This window comes from Quercus robur, chromosome 2 (assembly GCF_932294415.1).
Source record: "Quercus robur chromosome 2, dhQueRobu3.1, whole genome shotgun sequence".
Lineage (NCBI taxonomy): Eukaryota > Viridiplantae > Streptophyta > Magnoliopsida > Fagales > Fagaceae > Quercus > Quercus robur.
Genome location: NC_065535.1, coordinates 77,978,356 through 78,001,234, shown reverse-complemented (window position 1 = coordinate 78,001,234; position 22,879 = coordinate 77,978,356). Strand labels below are relative to the sequence as shown.

General features: G+C 32.3%; 1 protein-coding gene across 6 annotated transcripts; it reads left to right on the top strand.

The window, feature by feature from the left end:
- The first annotated feature begins 7,564 nt into the window (after positions 1-7,564).
- On the top strand, positions 7,565-21,967 carry LOC126715149 (protease Do-like 8, chloroplastic). 6 transcript variants are annotated; one of them, XM_050415602.1, is made up of 13 exons: positions 7,565-7,865; positions 16,327-16,457; positions 16,950-17,032; positions 17,172-17,267; positions 17,506-17,572; positions 18,058-18,133; positions 18,224-18,290; positions 19,537-19,754; positions 19,951-20,018; positions 20,329-20,408; positions 20,832-20,918; positions 21,067-21,174; positions 21,635-21,967. In XM_050415602.1, the coding sequence occupies exons 1-13, from the start codon at positions 7,636-7,638 to the stop codon at positions 21,761-21,763; spliced, it is 1,440 nt and encodes a 479-aa protein (XP_050271559.1). In that variant the 5' UTR covers positions 7,565-7,635; the 3' UTR covers positions 21,764-21,967. The 6 variants fall into 6 exon arrangements, with proteins under 6 accessions (XP_050271559.1, XP_050271560.1, XP_050271562.1 ...); XM_050415603.1 differs by lacking the exon at positions 16,327-16,457 and adding an exon at positions 8,553-8,683; XM_050415605.1 differs by lacking the exons at positions 16,327-16,457; positions 16,950-17,032 and adding exons at positions 8,553-8,683; positions 9,177-9,259.
- Positions 21,968-22,879: the final 912 nt, after the last annotated feature.

Here is a 22,879-nt window from a genome sequence, read left to right as displayed (position 1 = left end):
TCTTTTGTCGTCAAATAAAGGATTAGGGATCAAATCGTGCCTACACAAAAAAGAAATCAATATTGAATCTTGCCTACGCCAAAAAGAAATCAATTAGTATCTTAGCTAGACAACAAATAGCAATCATTATGAAACGGAAATCGTAGATTTAAATCATATCATATTTATTAAAAAAAATTTGGGAATCTCAAATCAATGAATCACTGTCCTAATTATAAAGAAATTGATCATTGCTTAAGTTTGCTAACCATGTCTGCCATATGGATAACAAACTATTACCTATTAATGAATTGGTGATGATCTTCAGAGTCAAATGGCCAACTGGGAACTCCAAATTTACTCAACTTCCTAAGTGTAGCCCTCGTTTGAAGCCTTTCTTGTCTGCTCCTTGACCTAGGGTTTGGAACCCATGCGTGCAACATAAGTTGAAAAATGGGTCAAACTCTTTTAACCAAAGCGTTCCAACCTCTTTCTTTGTGAACATTAACCTACTAAGCATAATCACGTTCCCAATGTAGCAAATCCACATTAGAGTTATTGACTAATACATGGTTTCTATAATTTAGCACCATAATTTAGGTGGTCTAGCTCCAAAATAGTTTTCATAGACTACCCAAATTCCATTATCACTTAAAATTATTATGCTTTAAATTTTGTGCAATTTCCATTAAAAAAATATGTGTGCAATTTGTATGTGCATGTGAATGAGCTTATTTTCATCAACTTAGTTTGTTTATTATGTTCAAGTATAGTTATAACTTATAACTTGAAAAAAGTGAGGCTTTAAAAAACTGTATATTCTCTTTTAAGGTATAAATAAGTTGAACCAAACAAGCTAACGCTACATTCCATTCCAATGCAGCGTATTATATACTCATGCAATTTTTTTCAACCATTCAACGTAAATTACGACTCATTTAGGGGCTTATAGTGGTTAATTTTGGCACCAGATTCATGAGATGACTAAACTTCATAAAACCAAACATTAGTCCAAGCTAATTGGCTAAATATGATTTTAAACCTCTTTACTCAAGAAACAAAAGAAAAGAACATGGACACATGGCTAAATTACTTTTAACCCCATTGTCCCGGAATATTAATTGCCTTCTTGTGCCAGATTCCTTACTTTTTTTAATCATTCTTTCTTTCTTTTTTTCATATAATTTATCCTATTAAGTATTGACCATGGTAACTTCGAACCTTGGTTGCATATGATCAATCTGAAAGGAATTCTATTATTCAATATCTTTTTAAAAAAGGAAAATTCGAACCACTATGCATTATTCTATAAGCATTCAACTTTAATTAAGTGATAATTTTACAAGCATTCAGCTTGATTCAGTCAAAAAAGTTCTATAGGCTTGTGACCTCTAAGATGATTCATTCATGGTGGATTGCTTCCAAAATCAATTTTAATTGCTGATTTATGTAATTAAACCTCCTCTACCATACATCACTTTTGTAATGTTAATCCTGAGTCTTTTGCCTTATGTTAATGAAAGTATATATAAAAAAAAAATAAAAAAAAAAACCATAAGTTTTGTGTTTTGAATTGGATTGCTTATACAGCCCTAGTGAAAACTACAGCAGGCTCAATTTAATTATAAATAAATAAATAAAGGAATTTCAAGGTAGTGGTCAACAGTAACAATTATGCTAATATTTAGCTCCATTATCAACTTGGAATTGAAATTTAACTACTAATATATTGTAATTAAAGAGAAATCCAATACCTTGATTATCGTTTTAATTCATGTTTTTCAGTATATTGAATCATATATTGTGTCTATCTATTAGGCCGAGGTTGATCTCTTTGAAAGTAACCTTCCATCAATATCATATGACTTTTATTCCTATTAAACCTAATTGCTTAACTAATAAGTCACTATTTTGAACCTTATCTGAGCAAGAAAATAAATAAATACTATAAAGCTTCAATCGCGGTTGGCCTTTCATCTAATATTCCATGATATATTCTTGTTTTTTATCTGGAAAACCTAAATGAAAAACTACGAAACTTTATAAAAAATGTTGTTTTGATTTGGAAAACTTTAATGAAAAACTTCGAACCAGTATGAAAAATATGATTTAGACCCCAAAGCTCTAGTTAGCGGGATTAATCATAACTTAATACAAAGTTAGCAATTCACCAATTAATATACCGCAATAATAAATCACCACAATCTCAAAAATAATAAAATAAAGCAATAAAAAGCTCATATAATTTGATGATGAAGTGAAAAATTTTGAAGAACTTTCTTGTTGGGTTACACGTGTGGATGAAGTTCCACATTGAATAAAAATGAGAAGAATGAGTGGTTAATATAACATAATTGAGCGCATACCCATTGTGTTTAGGCCTTTTGGGTTAAAGTGTCTCTATATGTTATATTAATTACTCAAGGAAGCTCCCCAAGGTGTTTCTCCCAACAACAAGCGGTATCAGAGCCCATGATGGTGTACGGCGAAGGTGGTGAGGTGTTCATAGTCCCTACCCAGTGGGGACAAAGAAAGCCTAAATGACCCACACACAAAGATCCTAGAGAAAAAAAGAAAAAGAAAAGCCCCACAAAGGAATATTGCTAATGGTGCTAAATGATGGTGTGGTGCGAGGTTCCCATGGACATGGATGAGCGAGGTTCCCATGGATGTGCGTGCAGGGTTGACATGTGGTTCCCATGGATGATGCATTGATGAAGTGAAAAGCCCATTAGGCAAGGGGGAGTAAGTAGGACTTGTTCATGGCCCACAGAGAGGTCTTGAAGCCCACAGAGAGGCAGAGACTCACACATGAGGGGGAGATTGTTGGGTTACACGTGTGAGTGAAGTCCCACATTGAATAAATATGAGAAGAATGAATGGTTAATATAACATAATTGAGCACATACCTATTGGTTTTAGGCATTTTGGGTTAAAGTGTCTCTATATGTTATATTAATTACTCAAGAAAGCTCCCCAAGGTGTTTATCCCAACAACATCTTCAACAGGAAAGCATCCTGGCTTTCAATATAGGCTCTCAAGAAAGTATAGTAGTATTCTTGTCTTGAAATTCATGCATCAAATTTACTCACTTACACTTGACTTAACTCTAAGTAATGTTTCATCACTCAATAACTTGTTATATAATTCATATTTTGAAAATCTTATCATTGATTCTATATGCTCTTAATATTCATACCAATTTTCATATCAGTTGGATATTATTTACCATTTGATACATAAATTCATCTTTTATGCATTATTTTAAATTACAAAAACTTGAATTTAAACAATTGATTGATGACATGGTTATTAATCTTTGATCACCTTGAAATTTTGCAAGTATGGAGAATATACGAAGATAATGTAATTTAACAGTGAATTTGTCAAAATTTACATCAATTTAAAAAATATTGAATAGTGTAACATTGTTTAGAGTTAAAGTACTAGATACAACTTGCTTAGTGTTTAATATATATATATATATATATATATATATATATATATATATTTATACACACACAAAACACTATTTTAAATCAGTATTCATGTAAAAGAAGAAATCTTGTTTCCATAATCTCGCAAAAACAAGAGTTAGGTAGAAGTTCACACAACGTTGTGTGAACTTCTACCTAAATTTAATGATCACTTGAGTGAATCCTGATTTCGCTTGACCAAATCTTATGTTCTTCAACATCTTCAAACAGTTCTTTGAAAAACTCTTACGACCTAACTTAATTACACTTGTTTTTAACACTTAAACAACCTTCATTGGCACCTAATTTAGCACATGGAATATGCCAATTTAAATTCTAAAAATTTCATTTTTCTTTTCCGTGTGATTGAGTTTATATGAGAGGGATCTAAATCCAAATCCATAGAATAATATGGGAAATTTGTATTCAACTGCCAGATTATTGGGAAAGCATAATATCAGTATGATTGTGAAGTTTAACATTCTAATATGGTGTTTATTAATTGGAAGCAAAAAAGTAAAAAACGCAACACGGAAACACGTAAACAAAATTGGACTTTAACAATAATATGATACATGAATGATGAAACTTTAAATTAAATCACATTTCTTTTATATTTTATGCAGCCAAAGAATATATATTATTTGTGTGGACTATACTTGAGACCACATTCAGAAAGTAGACCATCAATAAAATTGTGTGCTCGATACAGCTGACTGGTAGCAATTGATGGTGGAATTAACCAACTGAATAGATTGATGGGATTTTGAAGGCAGATGATAGCAATTTACATAGTAATTGAAAATAGAATTATTCCTTTTTTTTATAGGGATAATAGAATTATTCTTAATACACTATTAATCATGAATTCATGATGATGAATTGATGGTGACATGTAATGTAATTAAAATAATACAGATAGTTCTTGTATTTATCTCTAATATAGACATTGTCTTCTGTATGCATCCAAAACAATTGACAACGATTGAGATTTGATGGTTAATTTTGTAGGGACTTGATGTAAAACATGTAGTAGAAAAGATCATGATCATCTAATGTTATGCTATTGTGAATTTGTGATTCTCTGGAATTATATGAATTGATATTTGATTAAATATGAGTGAAGGTTGCATGGGAGTGTTCACAAAACCATATTTGTGCACCTAATTGTAACTTAACTAGTCTTTTGAGGTATAATGCATATGTGACTAGTGATCGTGACAGTTATTTTATGAAAATGTTTTAGAATCAATGGAATCATGATCTTACCTTTCAATTATTTTCTTATAATTCGGTTTGTATCATGTTTTGATTTAAAATAAGATGTATCTAATTTCCTCATATACAATATGCATGTGTTCAAAGACTATATCTTTCCTTGCTAAGTACAAATGACACAAAGGAAAAAAAGATTAAAAAAAAAAAAGGAAATTAAGTATGCAAGATAAAGGGCCAAAATGGGCATTTGGCCCTTTCGCTAAAACTTTCCAGCAAAATGCTCCTGTTCTGAAACTATCTAGCAAAATGCCTCCGTTTTAAACTCAATTTTCTAAAAATCAAGTTTCAATGAAAAACTCGATTTTTAGAAAATCAAGTTATGTGAAATCAAACTAAAAAAAAAAAAAAAAAAAAACATGGAACTCGAGTTCCATGTAAAATTCCTCACATTACTCGATTTTCATCAAATTGAGTTTTTCATTGAAACTCGATTTTCTAAAAATTGAGTTTCAAAACAGAGATATTTTACTAGATAGTTTCAGAACATGAGTATTTTGCTACATCTTTTGGGCGAAAGGGGCACATGCCCATTTTGGCCCAAGATAAAGAGAAGACAATTGAAAAAGATGACAATTACTATCACCAAAAAAATGCAGGAATTGTCCTATTAGTTTGTCATCTAATTAATAGATTTTATTTTCTCTCCTTTTTGTTTGGTTGGGAGTAGAAAAGTGGAGGGATGGAAAAAATGAGTTTAAATAAATTTACTCATATACCCTTGTTAAAGAATGATGCCAAATTAAAAAAAAAAAATGACAAATAACCATACAAAAAAGAGCAATCACCCAAAATTTTTTATAAAAATAAAAAACATGTTCCAAAAAAATTCACATCTAGTAAAAATAAAAATAAACTATCACACCCAAGCCCTAAAAAATCAAAAGAAAAAAATTAGAAAAAAAGAGGAAATGTTAATGCCCAAGAAAAAAAAAAAGAAAAAAAAATAGTGACAATTGGCAATGTGATTGCCCAGAAAAAGAAAAAAAAAAAATGCAAAAAGAGGGGCAACGTTGTTGCCCAGGAAGAGAGAAGAAAGAAAGAAAAATGCAACTTAAATTGAGAGTATTTGTATAAAGTGCATTTTTCAGTACTTTTTCCTCCTTATTTTTCTTTTATATTGGGAGGATAAAAAAATGTGGGTCCGGAGGGAAAATTTTTCTCCCTATTTTCTATCTCTTTTGTTTTCTCTCCTCAACCAAACGGTGAAAAATGCCTTTTTCTACCATATTTTCCTCTTCCTATTTTTCATCCTCTCTATTTTCACTCCAACCAAACATACCCTTTTTATAAATGCTGAAACTGTGATTCTTTTAACTGATTTCAATGCCCCCTTTTAATTGGTCCTAGTAGATGTATACAATACTTCTTTTATTTATTTATTTTTGTCTCTCATTAGGCCTAAACTATCTCAGTTACTTGCGACCCAGCCCAAAGCTTTCCAGCCCAATTAGGGTAATTAGTTTTTTATTTTATTTTATTTTATGGACCAGAGTCATTGCTTGAAGCTTAGCCGGTTATGACTTATGAATATGCTAAGCGTGTGCTTGCTAATTATTACTAGTATAAACTAGAAATAATTACTAGTATAAACTAGAAATAATACCAGTCATGACGCAGTTAAAAAAAAAAAAAAAAAAAACGGATTTGAGCAATGTTTGGTTAAAAAAAAATTCACAACTATCTTTTTCACTCTTAGCTTGGGAAATTTTAATTAAAGCAAATATATTTCATATGAATTTACTATTAATACCACTTTTATGATATACTACTTACAACAGTAGACATATTTGTAAAACAAATAAAAATAGTTTGTGCAAAATTGTGTGTTAATGTCACTGGATTTATTGAATGAGATTACCTTTTTCACGGCAGCTCTTTACCAACACTTGTTAATACAACATTCCAGAGTACCCTAATGTTAGACCATTGATCCTTGACAGAAGTGGCACTATCCAAGACAGTAGGCAGTTGTGTCTTAGTCTCTTAGAGGCAATTACCATAAATGGTAGCAAGTCAATGGGCTGTTTTTTCTTGCACAATATAACCTAGGCTATCAAGGTTATCAATACAACTTCGTGGGATTGTAAGCCTTGGTGGCTAAATAGTGTCCTTAATGCTTTGAGGCAAAGTTGGGTCGGGTTTGCCATATGATTTTGAAAAATTTATCAACTCATACTTGAGACTTCAAAGGAAACATTCAACATACCAATTCATGAAAAATCAACTCGAGGTGTTAAACTAGGTCGGATTAGGTCATGTTAGTAGGTTAAAAAAACCATCAACCCAAACTGAGACCCTGGAAAAAAATAAAATAAAATAAAATAAAAACCCATCAATCCATAAAAAACCACTGCCAAATTGAGTTGATGGTTTGGATGCACAGTTGCACACTCATACCTTCCACGTTATTAACATTTTCCACCTTTTTTAACTTTAATTTCACTAAAGAGAAAGATATGAAAAGTTTTAACCTTGATTAGATATTCAAGCAGAAGATTGTAGTTTTATATTCGGTATGCATTTTTAAAATGCTTTAGGACTTGGAGTATCAGAACATTGTTTCTCAGCCAAAAAAAAAAAAAAAAAAAAAAAAAAAGAAAAAGAAAAAAGAAAAAAGGAGGAGAATCAGAAAATTGTCGCCGCAACAACTAAACATTGATTTTCGATACAATAAGTTGTATGAACTCATACGCTTAACTTTAGTGGTAAACTGGAAAATTTGTATAAGCACAGAGGGCACACTAGTACTTTCAACTTGAACAACCAGGGACAACCTTAACAGCTAGCGAGCCAAGTCTCCGAAACTCTTATCTATGTTTCCTCTGATTCTTATTATTACAACAACATAGAATAGAACACAGTACACCGTTTCTTGTTTGTGTTCTAATAAGCTTTTGAAAAATGCAATTAGTGTTAGCAATAGCATCATCATGCAAACTCAATTCTTCTTCTAATTCTTGGCCTCTCCAATACCAAATCCAACCTCACACAATTTTGGGTCGCCGCCAGCTCTGCTTCGACGGCATGTCGTCTGCAGTGTGCTCTAAGTCTCAGTCTCAGTCTCAACCCCACGATGATTCCCTCAACTCCAACCATTTCGTTCCTTCCCAACAACCCATTTCCATTCCAAGGTTTGCTCTTCCATTACTTGACTATATTATATAGTACTAACTAAATATGAGCATTTATTTATGCCTAGTGTCCAAATTTTTATAGGTAAAAGCTATGTATTGTACACCATAAAAATGTTATCCTTTTTTTTTTTTTTTTTGAGGGATGCTTTGTATGACATCAAGTCTATCGACAAATTTTACAACTTTGTTCATAACGTGACAGATTATGATTGGTGTAACATTATTTTAATATGGAACCACCACTACTAACATCACTTTATAGTGTACCTTTCACCTTAGCAGATATAAGTTGTGTAAAAAGATGTGATATTTGTAGTTTTTCTTGATTTATTGTAATTCTATAAACACAGCTTGGTGTAAAATGCTGACATGGCAAGTTATGATTGGTAAACAATAAAGTGACATTAATCAAGAACAATTTGTCACGTCAGCATGTAGTGAAAATGTCTTGAAAAAGCGCATTTGTACAATGTCGCTAATGAGCTTTGACTCAAATGACACTTTCTCTTGCTACAATATTGTATGAAGGGTGAGCTAGTGGATTCAAAATTCATTGTATACATGTGTAGCTTCCAATTGAAAGGAAAATTTTGTGTAATGCAATTGAAGCAGCATTACAATATCAATTTTAGTTCCAATAAGCTGTTTTGAGGATTTTGATATCAATCCCTTTGATGGTTTTAGGAGTGTTAGTAGCCGTTCAAAGAATTTGGAGAAAGTAGTATGCAATAATATTCTGGTCACAACTCGGCGGATGCTGTTTGCAAGTTTATTTGTGTATTCCTGTTATCATCCTTCAAGGTACTACTTATCAGGTCCGCACGGTTCAGCTTTGTGATCAATGGTAGACTAGCAATTTGTTCAAGGCCTCAGAATGTATGATTTAATTGTGTTTTATCACTAATTGTGTTCAACTAGTATTTTTTTTGTATGAATTTCATTCAATTAGAAAATGAACCTTGAAGGAAAAAATATGATTGCCACTTTCCAGAATGTAGTAGAGTGAAACATCTGACATGTAGATCTCCAACTACACAATTTGTACATTGAGATTGTGAAAGAAAAGATTAAAGAAAATATTGGTCAGGAGAAAACTCTAGCATAACTGAGGGTGCTCCTTCTGTTATAAACTAATCCGAAGTTTGATTACTTAATACTTCTCTTCTTTCTTGGTTAGATAACGGGTTTGCTTAAATATAAGTTCTTCCTTCATTACAATGTTCATTGGATCAGTGAAATATTTGGTTTGATTTTTGACTTTGGACGTATTAACTTGCTTTTGAAATGTGATTACATGTGGATATACAGCACAAGCTTTAGGGGATCCATCTGTGACAATTGAAGAAGTAACTCCTCCCGTATTTCCATCTGGCTCACTCTTCCCTGTTGAGGTTTATCATTAACTATGTTTTGTTCTTATCCTTGGTTTTTGAATCATCAATTCCAAAAGAAAATTTGAATTTTTTTCTAGGTAACATTCTCTTTTGTACAGATGTTCATGGTAGGTAAAATTATGTGTCTAATTTGCAGGAAAGAATTGTCCAACTCTTTGAGAAAAACACATATTCTGTTGTCAACATTTTTGATGTGACATTGCGTCCTCAACTTAATGCTGGTGGGGTTGAGGTATATAAGCAGTTAAATTAAGAATGGATTCATTTACTATCCCAAGAAAAAAAAAAAAAGGCTTTATGTGAATAATCTTGTATCTAGAAGCAAACTTATAAAACTAGATAGCTTCTCCAGAAATTTTCTGCTAAACTAAGCATATAGTTGTCTTGAGTAATATAATATCTTTCCATGCTTATATGCAAAAAATTGGGTGGCAGCACATATAATTCGTATTGTCCATATTGACAGATTCCTGAAGGAAATGGTTCGGGTGTAGTTTGGGATGGACAAGGGCACATAGTAACAAATTATCATGGTAAGAGCTAGCGAGTGAATTTACAAGCACAAAACACTAGATGAATGCATCTTTCCATTGAATGATGTTATCCGTATACACATGGCTTCACATTGTAGTAGGGAGCTCATGCTTGATTTAACCAGAACATCACACTACATTATTTTTTAAATTTTAATTTATGTGCATTTGATAGAATTCCTCCTTGTGAGATATCTATATGCTTTTACTCTTTCCATAATGTTAAACCTTATAATTGATCACCTATCAGGTTCTTCTTGAGCAAAATAATACATCCTTCAGTATGTTTTCCATTTTAAGCACTTTTTAAAAATTTAGAGTTTATTCTCTTAAGGTAGGATTTGGGAACATAATGTGCTCTTATGTGCTAGTATGTGAATGTTATGCATATATTAAACTGAATCTAATCTGCTAGTCAATGATATTAAGTTCATAAACACACTGTGAAATTCCAAGTTAACCATTATGTTCTTCTATTGTTAGGGATAATAGAATTATTCTTAATACATTATTAATCATGAATTCATGATGATGAATTGATGGTGACATGTAATGTAATTAAAATAATACAGATAGTTCTTGTATTTATCTCTAATATAGACATTGTCTTCTGTATGCATCCAAAACAATTGACAACGATTGAGATTTGATGGTTAATTTTGTAGGGACTTGATGTAAAACATGTAGTAGAAAAGATCATGATCATCTAATGTTATGCTATTGTGAATTTGTGATTCTCTGGAATTATATGAATTGATATTTGATTAAATATGAGTGAAGGTTGCATGGGAGTGTTCACAAAACCATATTTGTGCACCTAATTGTAACTTAACTAGTCTTTTGAGGTATAATGCATATGTGACTAGTGATCGTGACAGTTATTTTATGAAAATGTTTTAGAATCAATGGAATCATGATCTTACCTTTCAATTATTTTCTTATAATTCGGTTTGTATCATGTTTTGATTTAAAATAAGATGTATCTAATTTCCTCATATACAATATACATGTGTTCAAAGACTCTATATCTTTCCTTGCTAAGTACAAATGACACAAAGGAATAAAAGATTAAAAAAAAAAAAAGGAAATTAAGTATGCAAGATAAAGGGCCAAAATGGGCATTTGGCCCTTTCGCTAAAACTTTCCAGCAAAATGCCCCTGTTCTGAAACTATCTAGCAAAATGCCTCCGTTTTAAACTCAATTTTCTAAAAATCAAGTTTCAATGAAAAACTCGATTTTTAGAAAATCAAGTTATGTGAAATCAAACTAAAAAAAAAAAAAAAAAAAAAAAAAAAAAAAACATGGAACTCGAGTTCCATGTAAAATTCCTCACATTACTCGATTTTCATCAAATTGAGTTTTTCATTGAAACTCGATTTTCTAAAAATTGAGTTTCAAAACAGAGATATTTTACTAGATAGTTTCAGAACATGAGTATTTTGCTACATCTTTTGGGCGAAAGGGGCACATGCCCATTTTGGCCCAAGATAAAGAGAAGACAATTGAAAAAGATGACAATTACTATCACCAAAAAAATGCAGGAATTGTCCTATTAGTTTGTCATCTAATTAATAACATCTTACTTAAGTATATACACATAAGTGGCACAGCACAGCATATAACTTAATCTCCGTGTAAGAACAAAACAAAAGACATATAGCCGACGTATAAGAACCGCACCAAGACCGTAACATTAGCATCATCAAAGCCATCAACTAAAACTCCATGTTCACACCTTTTCATACTCAAAGTTCCACTATAATGCCACGTAAATCTTGAATATAAGAACTAGGCGGTTCACTTCATTTGAAATGGATCCATTGCATGATTCAAATTAAATATTATAAATTTAAAGGTATATCCAGTATTACCTCCATTAAAATTTTAAATAACTTGACACTCAATACATGATCAAATCTAAAAGAATAATACTAGAGATACAAACTATTTTATGTACAAAAAAATTTACAAACTACTAATGTGGTGAGTGATTATTGGTAAATAAAAAAAATGATATTAATGGTAGGTTTAAATAAAAACCAATAAGAGGATAACTATATCAACATTTTGTAAAAATACTGTAAAATAATTTGTGGTTGTAAGCTGTAGCATTACTCAATCTAAAAATTAAAAATCTTACTTGTGGAATGGAGTCTCTCAATTTAAGTGTTCAATTATAAACTTAACTTTATTTATGCGAGTTAGGACTCAGTACTATTATTGCAAAATCAAGGAAGGGCAGTTATCTTTTGAGTTTAGACTGCAACTTTGAAGCATATGGCATTCAAAGAAAAAAAGAATAAAAATTTTATGTTTGAGAAGTAATATTAGTCCAAACAAAAATCAACAGCAATAATACCAATAGGATGATGGCAAGCAACACTGGTAGAAGCAACTTTGCTAATAAATTTCTGCAAGTTTGAAAGATAAGGGAGAAAGTGCATCAATACTTATTAGGGAATCCTGACTTTGCTGTTTTATTTATTTATTTATGTATACGATAGTATTTTGAGTCTAAGATGGATATGACAGTATTTTGAATTTAAGGCATCCTCCTCATGCTGATTATTTTTTATTATTAGATAATTCACTAATTAATTTTTTGTGTAAGAACTTTATGAGTTAAATTAACTAGAACACTTTTAACTTAATTGTCAAAAGATCTGTTTAACTTGCATGTAGGCTCCACGTGTATAGGTGTATGGATCATACATATATAACAGGACAAGTGTTTCATATAAACTATTGACCTATTTTAAAAAAAAAAAAAAAATTCCTTGTTGGAGATTGGAGACATAGGCAAACAGACAAGCTTTGAATGGGCCCAATTTTGAAGCGTAGGCCCACATTTTTTGGGTTTAAATCTACACTTCTTTGGATCTTATCATATTATGGCAATTGTTTGGGTTCAAGAAAATTAACTCCCAGTCTACGATGGTCAAATTAAGTTCAAGGATTTATAAAACATTTCTTTCTCTAGGAGAAGGTAGAAAGATAGAAAATTCTTTTTTATTTTTATTTTTTTGAGATGAAGATAGAAACATATAACATTCTTCTAATTGGTATTTTACAAAGAACAATGCAAGACACAATAAATAAATAAATAAATAAATAAATAAATTTACAAACTTTTTCACAACTTATTTAGATAACAAGTTGTTATTATTTATTAGAATAACACCATTTTCTTATACACTCACTGCTATCATAATTTTTATAATGTATTAATCATATCAGGTCACATCTCAATTGTGGATTTGAAAATTTTTGCATTACTATTTATTGATTCTCATAGGGTCTCACATCATTTAGGGTCCATTTGATTGGAGGGGTGGAAATGTGGGAGGATGAAAAAGTAGGAGGATAGAATAGATTTTATTTTCTCTCCTTTTTGTTTGGTTGGGAGTAGAAAAGTGGAGGGATGGAAAAAATGAGTTTAAATAAATTTACTCATATACCCTTGTTAAAGAATGATGCCAAATTTAAAAAAAAAAATGACAAATAACCATACAAAAAAGAGCAATCACCCAAAATTTTTTATAAAAATAAAAAACATGTTCCAAAAAAATTCACATCTAGTAAAAATAAAATAAACTATCACGCCCAAGCCCTAAAAAATCAAAAGAAAAAAATTAGAAAAAAAAGAGGAAATGTTAATGCCCAAGAAAAAAAAAAAAGAAAAAAAATAGTGACAATTGGCAACGTGATTGCCCAGAAAAAGGAAAAAAAAAAAAAAAAAAGCAAAAAGAGGGGCAACGTTGTTGCCTAGGAAGAGAGAAGAAAGAAAGAAAAATGTAACTTAAATTGAGAGTATTTGTGTAAAGTGCATCTTTCAGTACTTTTCCCTCCTCATTTTCCTTTTAAATTGGGAGGATAAAAAAATGTGGGCCTGGAGGGAAAATTTTTCTCCCTATTTTCTATCTCTCTTGTTTTCTCTCCTCAACCAAACAGTGAAAAATGCCATTTTTTACCATATTTTCCTCTTCCTATTTTTCATCCTCTCTATTTTCACTCCAACCAAACATACCCTTTTTATAAATGCTGAAACTGTGATTCTTTTAACTGATTTCAATGCCCCCTTTTAATTGGTCCTAGTAGATGTATACAATACTTCTTTTATTTATTTATTTTTGTCTCTCATTAGGCCTAAACTATCTCAGTTACTTGCGACCCAGCCCAAAGCTTTCCAGCCCAATTAGGGTAATTAGTTTTTTATTTTATTTTATTTTATGGACCAGAGTCATTGCTTGAAGCTTAGCCGGTTATGAATATGCTAAGCGTGTGCTTGCTAATTATTACTAGTATAAACTAGAAATAATTACTAGTATAAACTAGAAATAATACCAGTCATGATGCAGTTGAAAAAAAAAAAAAAAAACGGATTTGAGCAATGTTTGGTTAAAAAAAAATTCACAACTTTCTTTTTCACTCTTAGCTTGGGAAATTTTAATTAAAACAAATATATTTCATATGAATTTACTATTAATACCACTTTTATTATATACTACTTACAACAGTAGACATATTTGTAAAACAAATAAAAATAGTTTGTGCAAAATTGTGTGTTAATGTCACTGGATTTATTGAATGAGATTACCTTTTTCACGGCAGCTCTTTACCAACACTTGTTAATACAACATTCCAGAGTACCCTAATGTTAGACCATTGATCCTTGACAGAAGTGGCACTATCCAAGACAGTAGGCAGTTGTGTCTTAGTCTCTTAGAGGCAATTACCATAAATGGTAGCAAGTCAATGGGCTGTTTTTTCTTGCACAATATAACCTAGGCTATCAAGGTTATCAATACAACTTCGTGGGATTGTAAGCCTTGGTGGCTAAATAGTGTCCTTAATGCTTTGAGGCAAAGTTGGGTCGGGTTTGTCATATGATTTTGAAAAATTTAACAACTCATACTTGAGACTTCAAAAGAAACATTCAACATACCAATTCATGAAAAATCAACTCAAGGTGTCAAACTAGGTCGGATTAGGTCATGTTAGTAGGTTAAAAAAACCATCAACCCAAACTGAGACCCTGAAAAAATAAATAAATAAAAACCCATCAATCCATAAAAAACCATTGTCAAATTGAGTTGATGGTTTGTTTGCACAATTGCACACTCATACCTTCCAGGTTATTAACATTTTCTACCTTTTTTTAGTTTAATCTCACTAAAGAGAAAAATATGAAAAGTTTTAACCTTGATTAGATATTCAAGCAGAAGATTATAGCTTTATATTCTGTATGCATTTTTAAAATGCTTTAGGACTTGGAGTATCAGAAAATTGTTTCTCAAGCCAAAAAAAGAAAAAAGAAAAAAAGAGGAGAATCAGAAAATTGTCGCCGCAACAACTAAACATTGATTTCGATACAATAAGTTGTATGAACTCATACGCTTAACTTTAGTGGTAAACTGGAAAATTTGTATAAGCACAGAGGGCACACTTGTACTTTCAACTTGAACCACCAGGGACAACCTTAACAGCTAGCGAGCCAAGTCTCCGAAACTCTTATCTATGTTTCCTCTGATTCTTATTATTACAACAACATAGAATAGAACACAGTACACAGTACACCGTTTCTTGTTTGTGTTCTAATAAGCTTTTGAAAAATGCAATTAGTGTTAGCAATAGCATCATCATGCAAACTCAATTCTTCTTCTAATTCTTGGCCTCTCCAATACCAAATCCAACCTCACACAATTTTGGGTCGCCGCCAGCTCTGCTTCGACGGCATGTCGTCTGTAGTGTGCTCTAAGTCTCAGTCTCAACCCCACGATGATTCCCTCAACTCCAACCATTTCGTTCCTTCCCAACAACCCATTTCCATTCCAAGGTTTGCTCTTCCATTACTTGACTATATTATATAGTACTAACTAAATATGAGCATTTTTTTATGCCTAGTGTCCAAATTTTTATAGGTAAAAGCTATGTATTGTACACCATAAAAATGTTATCTTTTTTTTTTTTTTTTTTTTTTTTTGAGGGATGTTTTGTATGACATCAAGTCTATCGACAAATTTTACAACTTTGTTCATAATGTGACAGATTATGATTGATGTAACATTATTTTAATATGGTACCACCACTACTAACATCACTTTATAGTGCACCTTTCACCTTAGCAGATATAAGTTGTGTAAAATGATGTGAAATTTGTAGTTTTTCTTGATTTATTGTAATTCTATAAACACAGCTTGGTGTAAAATGCTGACGTGGCAAGTTATGATTGGTAAACAATAAAATGACATTAATCAATAACAATTTGTCACGTCAGCATGTAGTGAAAATTTCTTGAAAAAGCGTATTTGTACAATGTCGCTAATGAGCTTTGACTCAAATGACACTTTCTCTTACTACAATATTGTATGAAGGGTGAGCTAGTGAATTCAAAATTCATTGGATACATGTGTAGCTTCCAATTGAAAGGAAAATTTTGTGTAATGCAATTGAAGCTGCATTACAATATCAATTTTAGTTCCAATAAGCTGTTTTGAGGATTTTGATATCAATCCCTTTGATGGTTTTAGGAGTGTTAGTAGCCGTTCAAAGAATTTGGAGAAAGTAGTATGCAATAATATTCTGGTCACAACTCGGCGGATGCTGTTTGCAAGTTTATTTGTGTATTCCTGTTATCATCCTTCAAGGTACTACTTATCAGGTCCGCACGGTTCAGCTTTGTGATCAATGGTAGACTAGCAATTTGTTCAAGGCCTCAAAATGTATGATTTAATTGTGTTTTATCACTAATTGTGTTCAACTAGTATTTTTTTTGTATGAATTTCATTCAATTAGAAAATGAACCTTGAAGGAAAAAATATGATTGCCACTTTCCAGAATGTAGTAGAGTGAAACATCTGACATGTAGATCTCCAACTACACAATTTGTACATTGAGATTGTGAAAGAAAAGATTAAAGAAAATATTGGTCAGGAGAAAACTCTAGCATAACTGAGGGTGCTCCTTCTGTTATAACTAATCCGAAGTTTGATTACTTAATACTTCTCTTCTTTCTTGGTTAGATAACGGGTTTGCTTAAATATAAGTTCTTCCTTCATTACAATGTTCATTGGATCAGTGAAATATTTGGTTTGATTTTTGACTTTGGACGTATTAACTTGCTTTTGAAATGTGATTACATGTGGATATACAGCACAAGCTTTAGGGGATCCATCTGTGACAATTGAAGAAGTAACTCCTCCCATATTTCCATCTGGCTCACTCTTCCCTGTTGAGGTTTATCATTAACTATGTTTTGTTCTTATCCTTGGTTTTTGAATCATCAATTCCAAAAGAAAATTTGAATTTTTTTCTAGGTAACATTCTCTTTTGTACAGATGTTCATGGTAGGTAAAATTATGTGTCTAATTTGCAGGAAAGAATTGTCCAACTCTTTGAGAAAAACACATATTCTGTTGTCAACATTTTTGATGTGACATTGCGTCCTCAACTTAATGCTGGTGGGGTTGAGGTATATAAGCAGTTAAATTAAGAATGGATTCATTTACTATGCCAAGAAAAAAAAAAAAAAAAAGGCTTTATGTGGATAATCTTGTATCTAGAAGCAAACTTATAAAACTAGATAGCTTCTCCAGAAATTTTCTGCTAAACTAAGCATATAGTTGTCTTGAGTAATATAATATCTTTCCATGCTTATATGCAAAAAATTGGGTGGCAGCACATATAATTCATATTGTCCATATTGACAGATTCCTGAAGGAAATGGTTCGGGTGTAGTTTGGGATGGACAAGGGCACATAGTAACAAATTATCATGGTAAGAGCTAGCGAGTGAATTTACAAGCACAAAACACTAGATGAATGCATCTTTCCATTGAATGATGTTATCCGTATACACATGGCTTCACATTGTAGTAGGGAGCTCATGCTTGATTTAACCAGAACATCACACTACATTATTTTTTAAATTTTAATTTATGTGCGTTTGATAGAATTCCTCCTTATGAGATATCTATATGCTTTTACTCTTTCCACAATGTTAAACCTTATAATTGATCACCTATCAGGTTCTTCTTGAGCAAAATAATACATCCTTCAGTATGTTTTCCATTTTAAGCACTTTTTAAAAATTTAGAGTTTATTCTCTTAAGGTAGGATTTGGGAACATAATGTGCTCTTATGTGCTAGTATGTGAATGTTATGCATATATTAAACTGAATCTAATCTGCTAGTCAATGATATTAAGTTCATAAACACACTGTGAAATTCCAAGTTAACCATTATGTTCTTCTATTGCCTCAGTAATTGGTAATGCCCTTTCTAAAAATCCAAGCCCTGGCCAGGTTGTTGCACGAGTTAATATTCTAGCATCTGAAGGGTGAGACATACAAAATCCTTTAGTAGATAGCACTATTTTTATTTATGTTATTGATGCATCCATATTTCTCATTTTCTTTTATTTCTCAAGGGTACAAAAGAATTTTGAGGGTAAATTGATTGGTGCTGACCGTGCAAAGGATCTTGCTGTCTTGAAGGTATGTTTTCTTTTGAACTTCTTGTTTCATAATAATATTTTTCTTTAATTCTGCCTATGACATATCATATCCTTTAGTGGGTCCTCACCCCAGACAAAGGTGGGTCTTGATATGTTGACAGCCAGTGTAAAACTTTTCTCATATCTTATGAGCCTATGCACATGCCAGTGTGAAAGAGTTAAAGGGTGATTACATTAATGTGGAAGGAGCAAAAGGGCAAAAGGGAAGCCAAAAATGATATGGATAGAAGTTATACAGAAAGACATGGTTTATTCATAGGAAAAAGGGGATATGGCCTTAGATAGGGCTGAGTGACAAAAAAGGATCCATGTAAAGGACCCCAATTAAGTTTGGTTTTGTCATTGAGATTGCACACTTCCAAGTTTCATACACTGCTTTAAAAATGAATTCTTAGGTATCCTCGTTCACTCAATTAAGATCTGCATGATGTTTATCTTGGCAGTTTATGCAGTGTTTTGGTCTCATCAATCTAACAAAAAACATGCATTCTGAAAAATGTTAAGATAGAATATAAACCCATATAGGTTGATGATGACTGTTATGATATTGTTTCTCCTCTGGTCACTTGTTTCATCCATTTATTAGTGACTATGAGTGTTAAAATCCCAAGGAAGCCTAGTGAAGAGAATTGATTTAGTTTTTCATCACGTTGGAACACCATAGTGTAGTCCTTCTGTCTTCAATGTTTAGGTTATATAAGCTAAGTTGAACCTATCTATCATAGAATTTTGGTATCCACTTACAGTCTTTACTCTTTAGCCTCAGCACAAGTTATCTTAGGCTTTCTTGGTCTTTCAACTACTTAAATCTTTCACATCCAAGGTTTTTTTTTTTTTTTTTTTTTTTTTTTTAAACTCAAGTCCTGTAAAAATCTGTTCCGTTAAAAACTCGTGTCAATTATTGTGCACTCCTTTGAAAAGATAAATAAGCAGGGGATCTGCTATCACTAGAAAACTAAATTTAGAATGTTTGTTACCAACTTAGTGAACATCTGTAAATCTGCTGTCATGAGGAACAAAATCTGTAAGATCATCGCCATTAAAAAGTTATATGTTATATTTCCTTGTCTCAGTTATTGTAAATCTTTGTGCTGTAGAAATAGTTGGAGGTGTTATGCAATGCTTTGAAGTTTCTATGGAATTGGTATACCTGTGTAGCAACTAGCATTGCGATTATACTATATAGAATACAAGTAGTGGAGGTATTAATATCTTTAACAAACTAGGTGGAAGCCTCTGAAGATCTGTTAAGGCCAATTAAGGTGGGGCAGTCATCTTCTCTGAGAGTGGGGCAGCAGTGTTTAGCAATTGGGAATCCATTCGGTTTTGATCATACTCTTACTGTTGGAGTTATTAGTGGACTGAATCGAGACATTTTTAGTCAAACTGGTGTCACAATTGGTGGTGGAGTTCAAACAGATGCAGCCATTAATCCAGGGAACAGGTCAGTCAGGGACCATTCTAATCTAAATGTCTCCATTAAAAAGACCAATTCTCCTCCTTTGCCTCCTCTGCTTTAAGGAGTATCTCAGTGGATGCGTTTCTCCCCTCATTGGAATTTCAGAGGTGTTCAAACTAGTGATACTTTCTTTCCATTGTTAATGCACTTCCTAATGCCTACTTTTTCTTGTGACTGGCAGTGGAGGTCCTCTAATGGATTCCAAAGGAAATTTGATTGGGATTAATACTGCAATATTTACTCAAACAGGTATGCTTTCATTTTTTGGATAATAATCAGACAGTATGTTTGTGCACCAATTTTATTACAGTCTTATTAGAAAGTGTAAAATGACAGAAACCCAAAAATATTTTGAGATTGGATAATTAAGAAAACCCTTTGGAATTCTGTGTAGTGAATCAATATTTGAATGGCACATTCCACTTCGTTAATTTCTAGGTGAATGTAAGTTCTCTAGGTGTAGCCTCTATTTGGCGTTATTGAACTCCATCTATACATGGCATATGAAGGACCCACTTCCTATAGTATTGAGTGTTGTACTTCTGTTCTTGTATGGCAGGGACATCTGCTGGTGTAGGCTTTGCCATCCCTTCCTCAACTGTATTAAAGATTGTACCTCAGTTGATCCAATTTGGCAAAGTAAGTGGTCTTGCTACATATTTGTTCAGGTCGAATTATCATTATGTTATATTTTGCTAGAAAATATACGTAACACAACCTCCACCTATATGAAACTTCATTCTATTATTAATCTTGTTACTGAGGTTCAAGTCATAACCCAGTGGTAGCGAGTAGTGACACCCTTTGTAGTGCTTGCTGTTTGTGGCTCGAACCCCACCTCCCCCTCCCCCACCCCCACTATCTATCCATCAAAAAATATATATTAACCTTGTTACTTTTTATCTTATATCCTTAGTGGTTTTTTCTGCATTTTGACAATGACATTGCCTTTGTGAACAAAGAATCACAATTCATTTGGTAATAGTAAAGTTTTTTATTCTGTTTCACCTGAAATGCTCTAAAAGCTACAAACCTTCCTATCTAATACTTTCTCTATCTTAGGTTGTTCGAGCTGGTTTGAATGTGGAGATTGCTCCAGACCTGGTTGCAAATCAACTTAACGTTCGAAATGGAGCTCTCATTCTGCTGGTATTCCTTCAGAGTTTTGACTTTTGAGATTGCATATTGATTGATTTTCCCTTTTTGCCATACTGTTATCTGATTATTTACATTTCTCATCTGATAATTTCTTTCGGATGATTTTCTGATTACCGAAAATTATCCTATGGTACTGTAGGTCCCTGGAAACAGTCTTGCAGCAAAGGCTGGGCTACTACCAACTACAAGAGGTTTCGCTGGTAATATAATGCTTGGAGATATCATTGTTGCAGTTGACAACAAATCTGTGAGTCTTTCTATAACTGTTCCCTTTTTCTATTTATGCATTCTAATATGCTGCTTGTTAATAGAAGATGCAAGATTAAGTATTATATATCATTAAAGTTAAGATATCCTTCAAAAAAAATTGCACACGTGGTGCTGCTGGAGAAAAGTCCGCCAGAAATCAATTTATAACCTGTGCAGAGTTCACAATTTTTTACTTGATCCTTTGCACGCTGAGATATATATATATATATATATATATTAATTTCACTCTTCTTGGGTGATAACTGATAAGATAGAAATTTAAGAACTTTAGGGTTAACTAAATCCAGTTTCACATACGGTGGGTTTGCCAGCCTGACAAGTACTCATGTGGAACATAATTAGAACTGCTTTCTGCTAATATGTAATTTTGTACTCTGAAATATAGCAGCAAAAGGTGTGATGTATTTTTCAATTAGTCTTATACATCCTATCCTCAGGTAAAAAGCAAAGCAGAGCTGTACAAAGTGTGGGATGACTATAATGTGGGGGATAAAGTAGTCTTGAAAATTCTGAGAGGCAGTGAGTATGTGGAGCTACCTGTAGTATTGGAGGAAAAGAGTTTGTGACAGGTTCTGTTGATATTGAGTTTTACAAGATATCATCATTTCGTTTTGTTCTGTATACTAGGAAAACAACTGTGCTTTAGTTAGTTTTTTTTTTTTTTTGAGAAACCAGACCCGAAAGGGCCCAGGTAGTTAGTTAATTTAAACGATTAACTGTTGTACACATTATTATTATTCTATTTGTGGAAGTGGCTGATTCCGGATGTACTGATACTTTTTCGATTATTGAGCAAGAGCTGGGCAATTTATGTTTTTTTTTTTTTTTTTGGGTTAACTTATATGTGACAAAGAGTCAAAAACATGTTTGTTGATCCTACGGAAATGAAATTATTCTAATACACTATTGTGCTTTGGTTAGCATCTAAAATGGGCACTTACTTCCCATGACATATGAATGCACACAATCGAATCGAATCAATTATTAGTATCTTTAGATGATTTGAATACACAAATCCATCATTAGGTACAGAAAATTGAATCATTTGAGAAACTTGGATAAGCTAGCACAAGTCCTAGCATAATAACTTAGCTTCAGCTTGTGCAGGAGCCTAACCAGTTTTGTTCACTACACCGACTAATTGCTCTATGATTTAGTGGCCTCTTAACAATATGATATCTTAAAAAAAACAAAGAGGTAAGTTTCTCAATGGATTATGTCAAAACAGCTATTTGTTGCCTTGTGCAATCCTTACACCGAATTAATCTAAGCCTAACATTGTCCTTATCATCTCAAACCACACTGCATCTTCTGAGAACTGCGTGCAGCATCATGTGTCCCATGGCGAAATACTGAGCGTTACGAGAGAAAGATAAAGCGCACAGCATTTTCCAGATTTTCTTCCATTGTCGTTTCTAGTATCTCATTGTAACCAACCAACAACTTCTGGTTAAAATGTTTGTGTTAGCTATTTGTAAATATGCGTTTTTTAAAAGTAATAATTAATGCGTATTGAAAAGGCGATTATTAAAATGTTGATTTTTAAAATGTTAGGCGTGTCAAAAAATGTTGTTTATTTCAATTTAGCTTTTAGATAACAGTGTGTGTATTTAGTAGTTAGTTTGTTTCTCAAAAAAAAAAAGTGGGTGTTGTCCCACATCACTTGAGTGTAACTCTTTTCC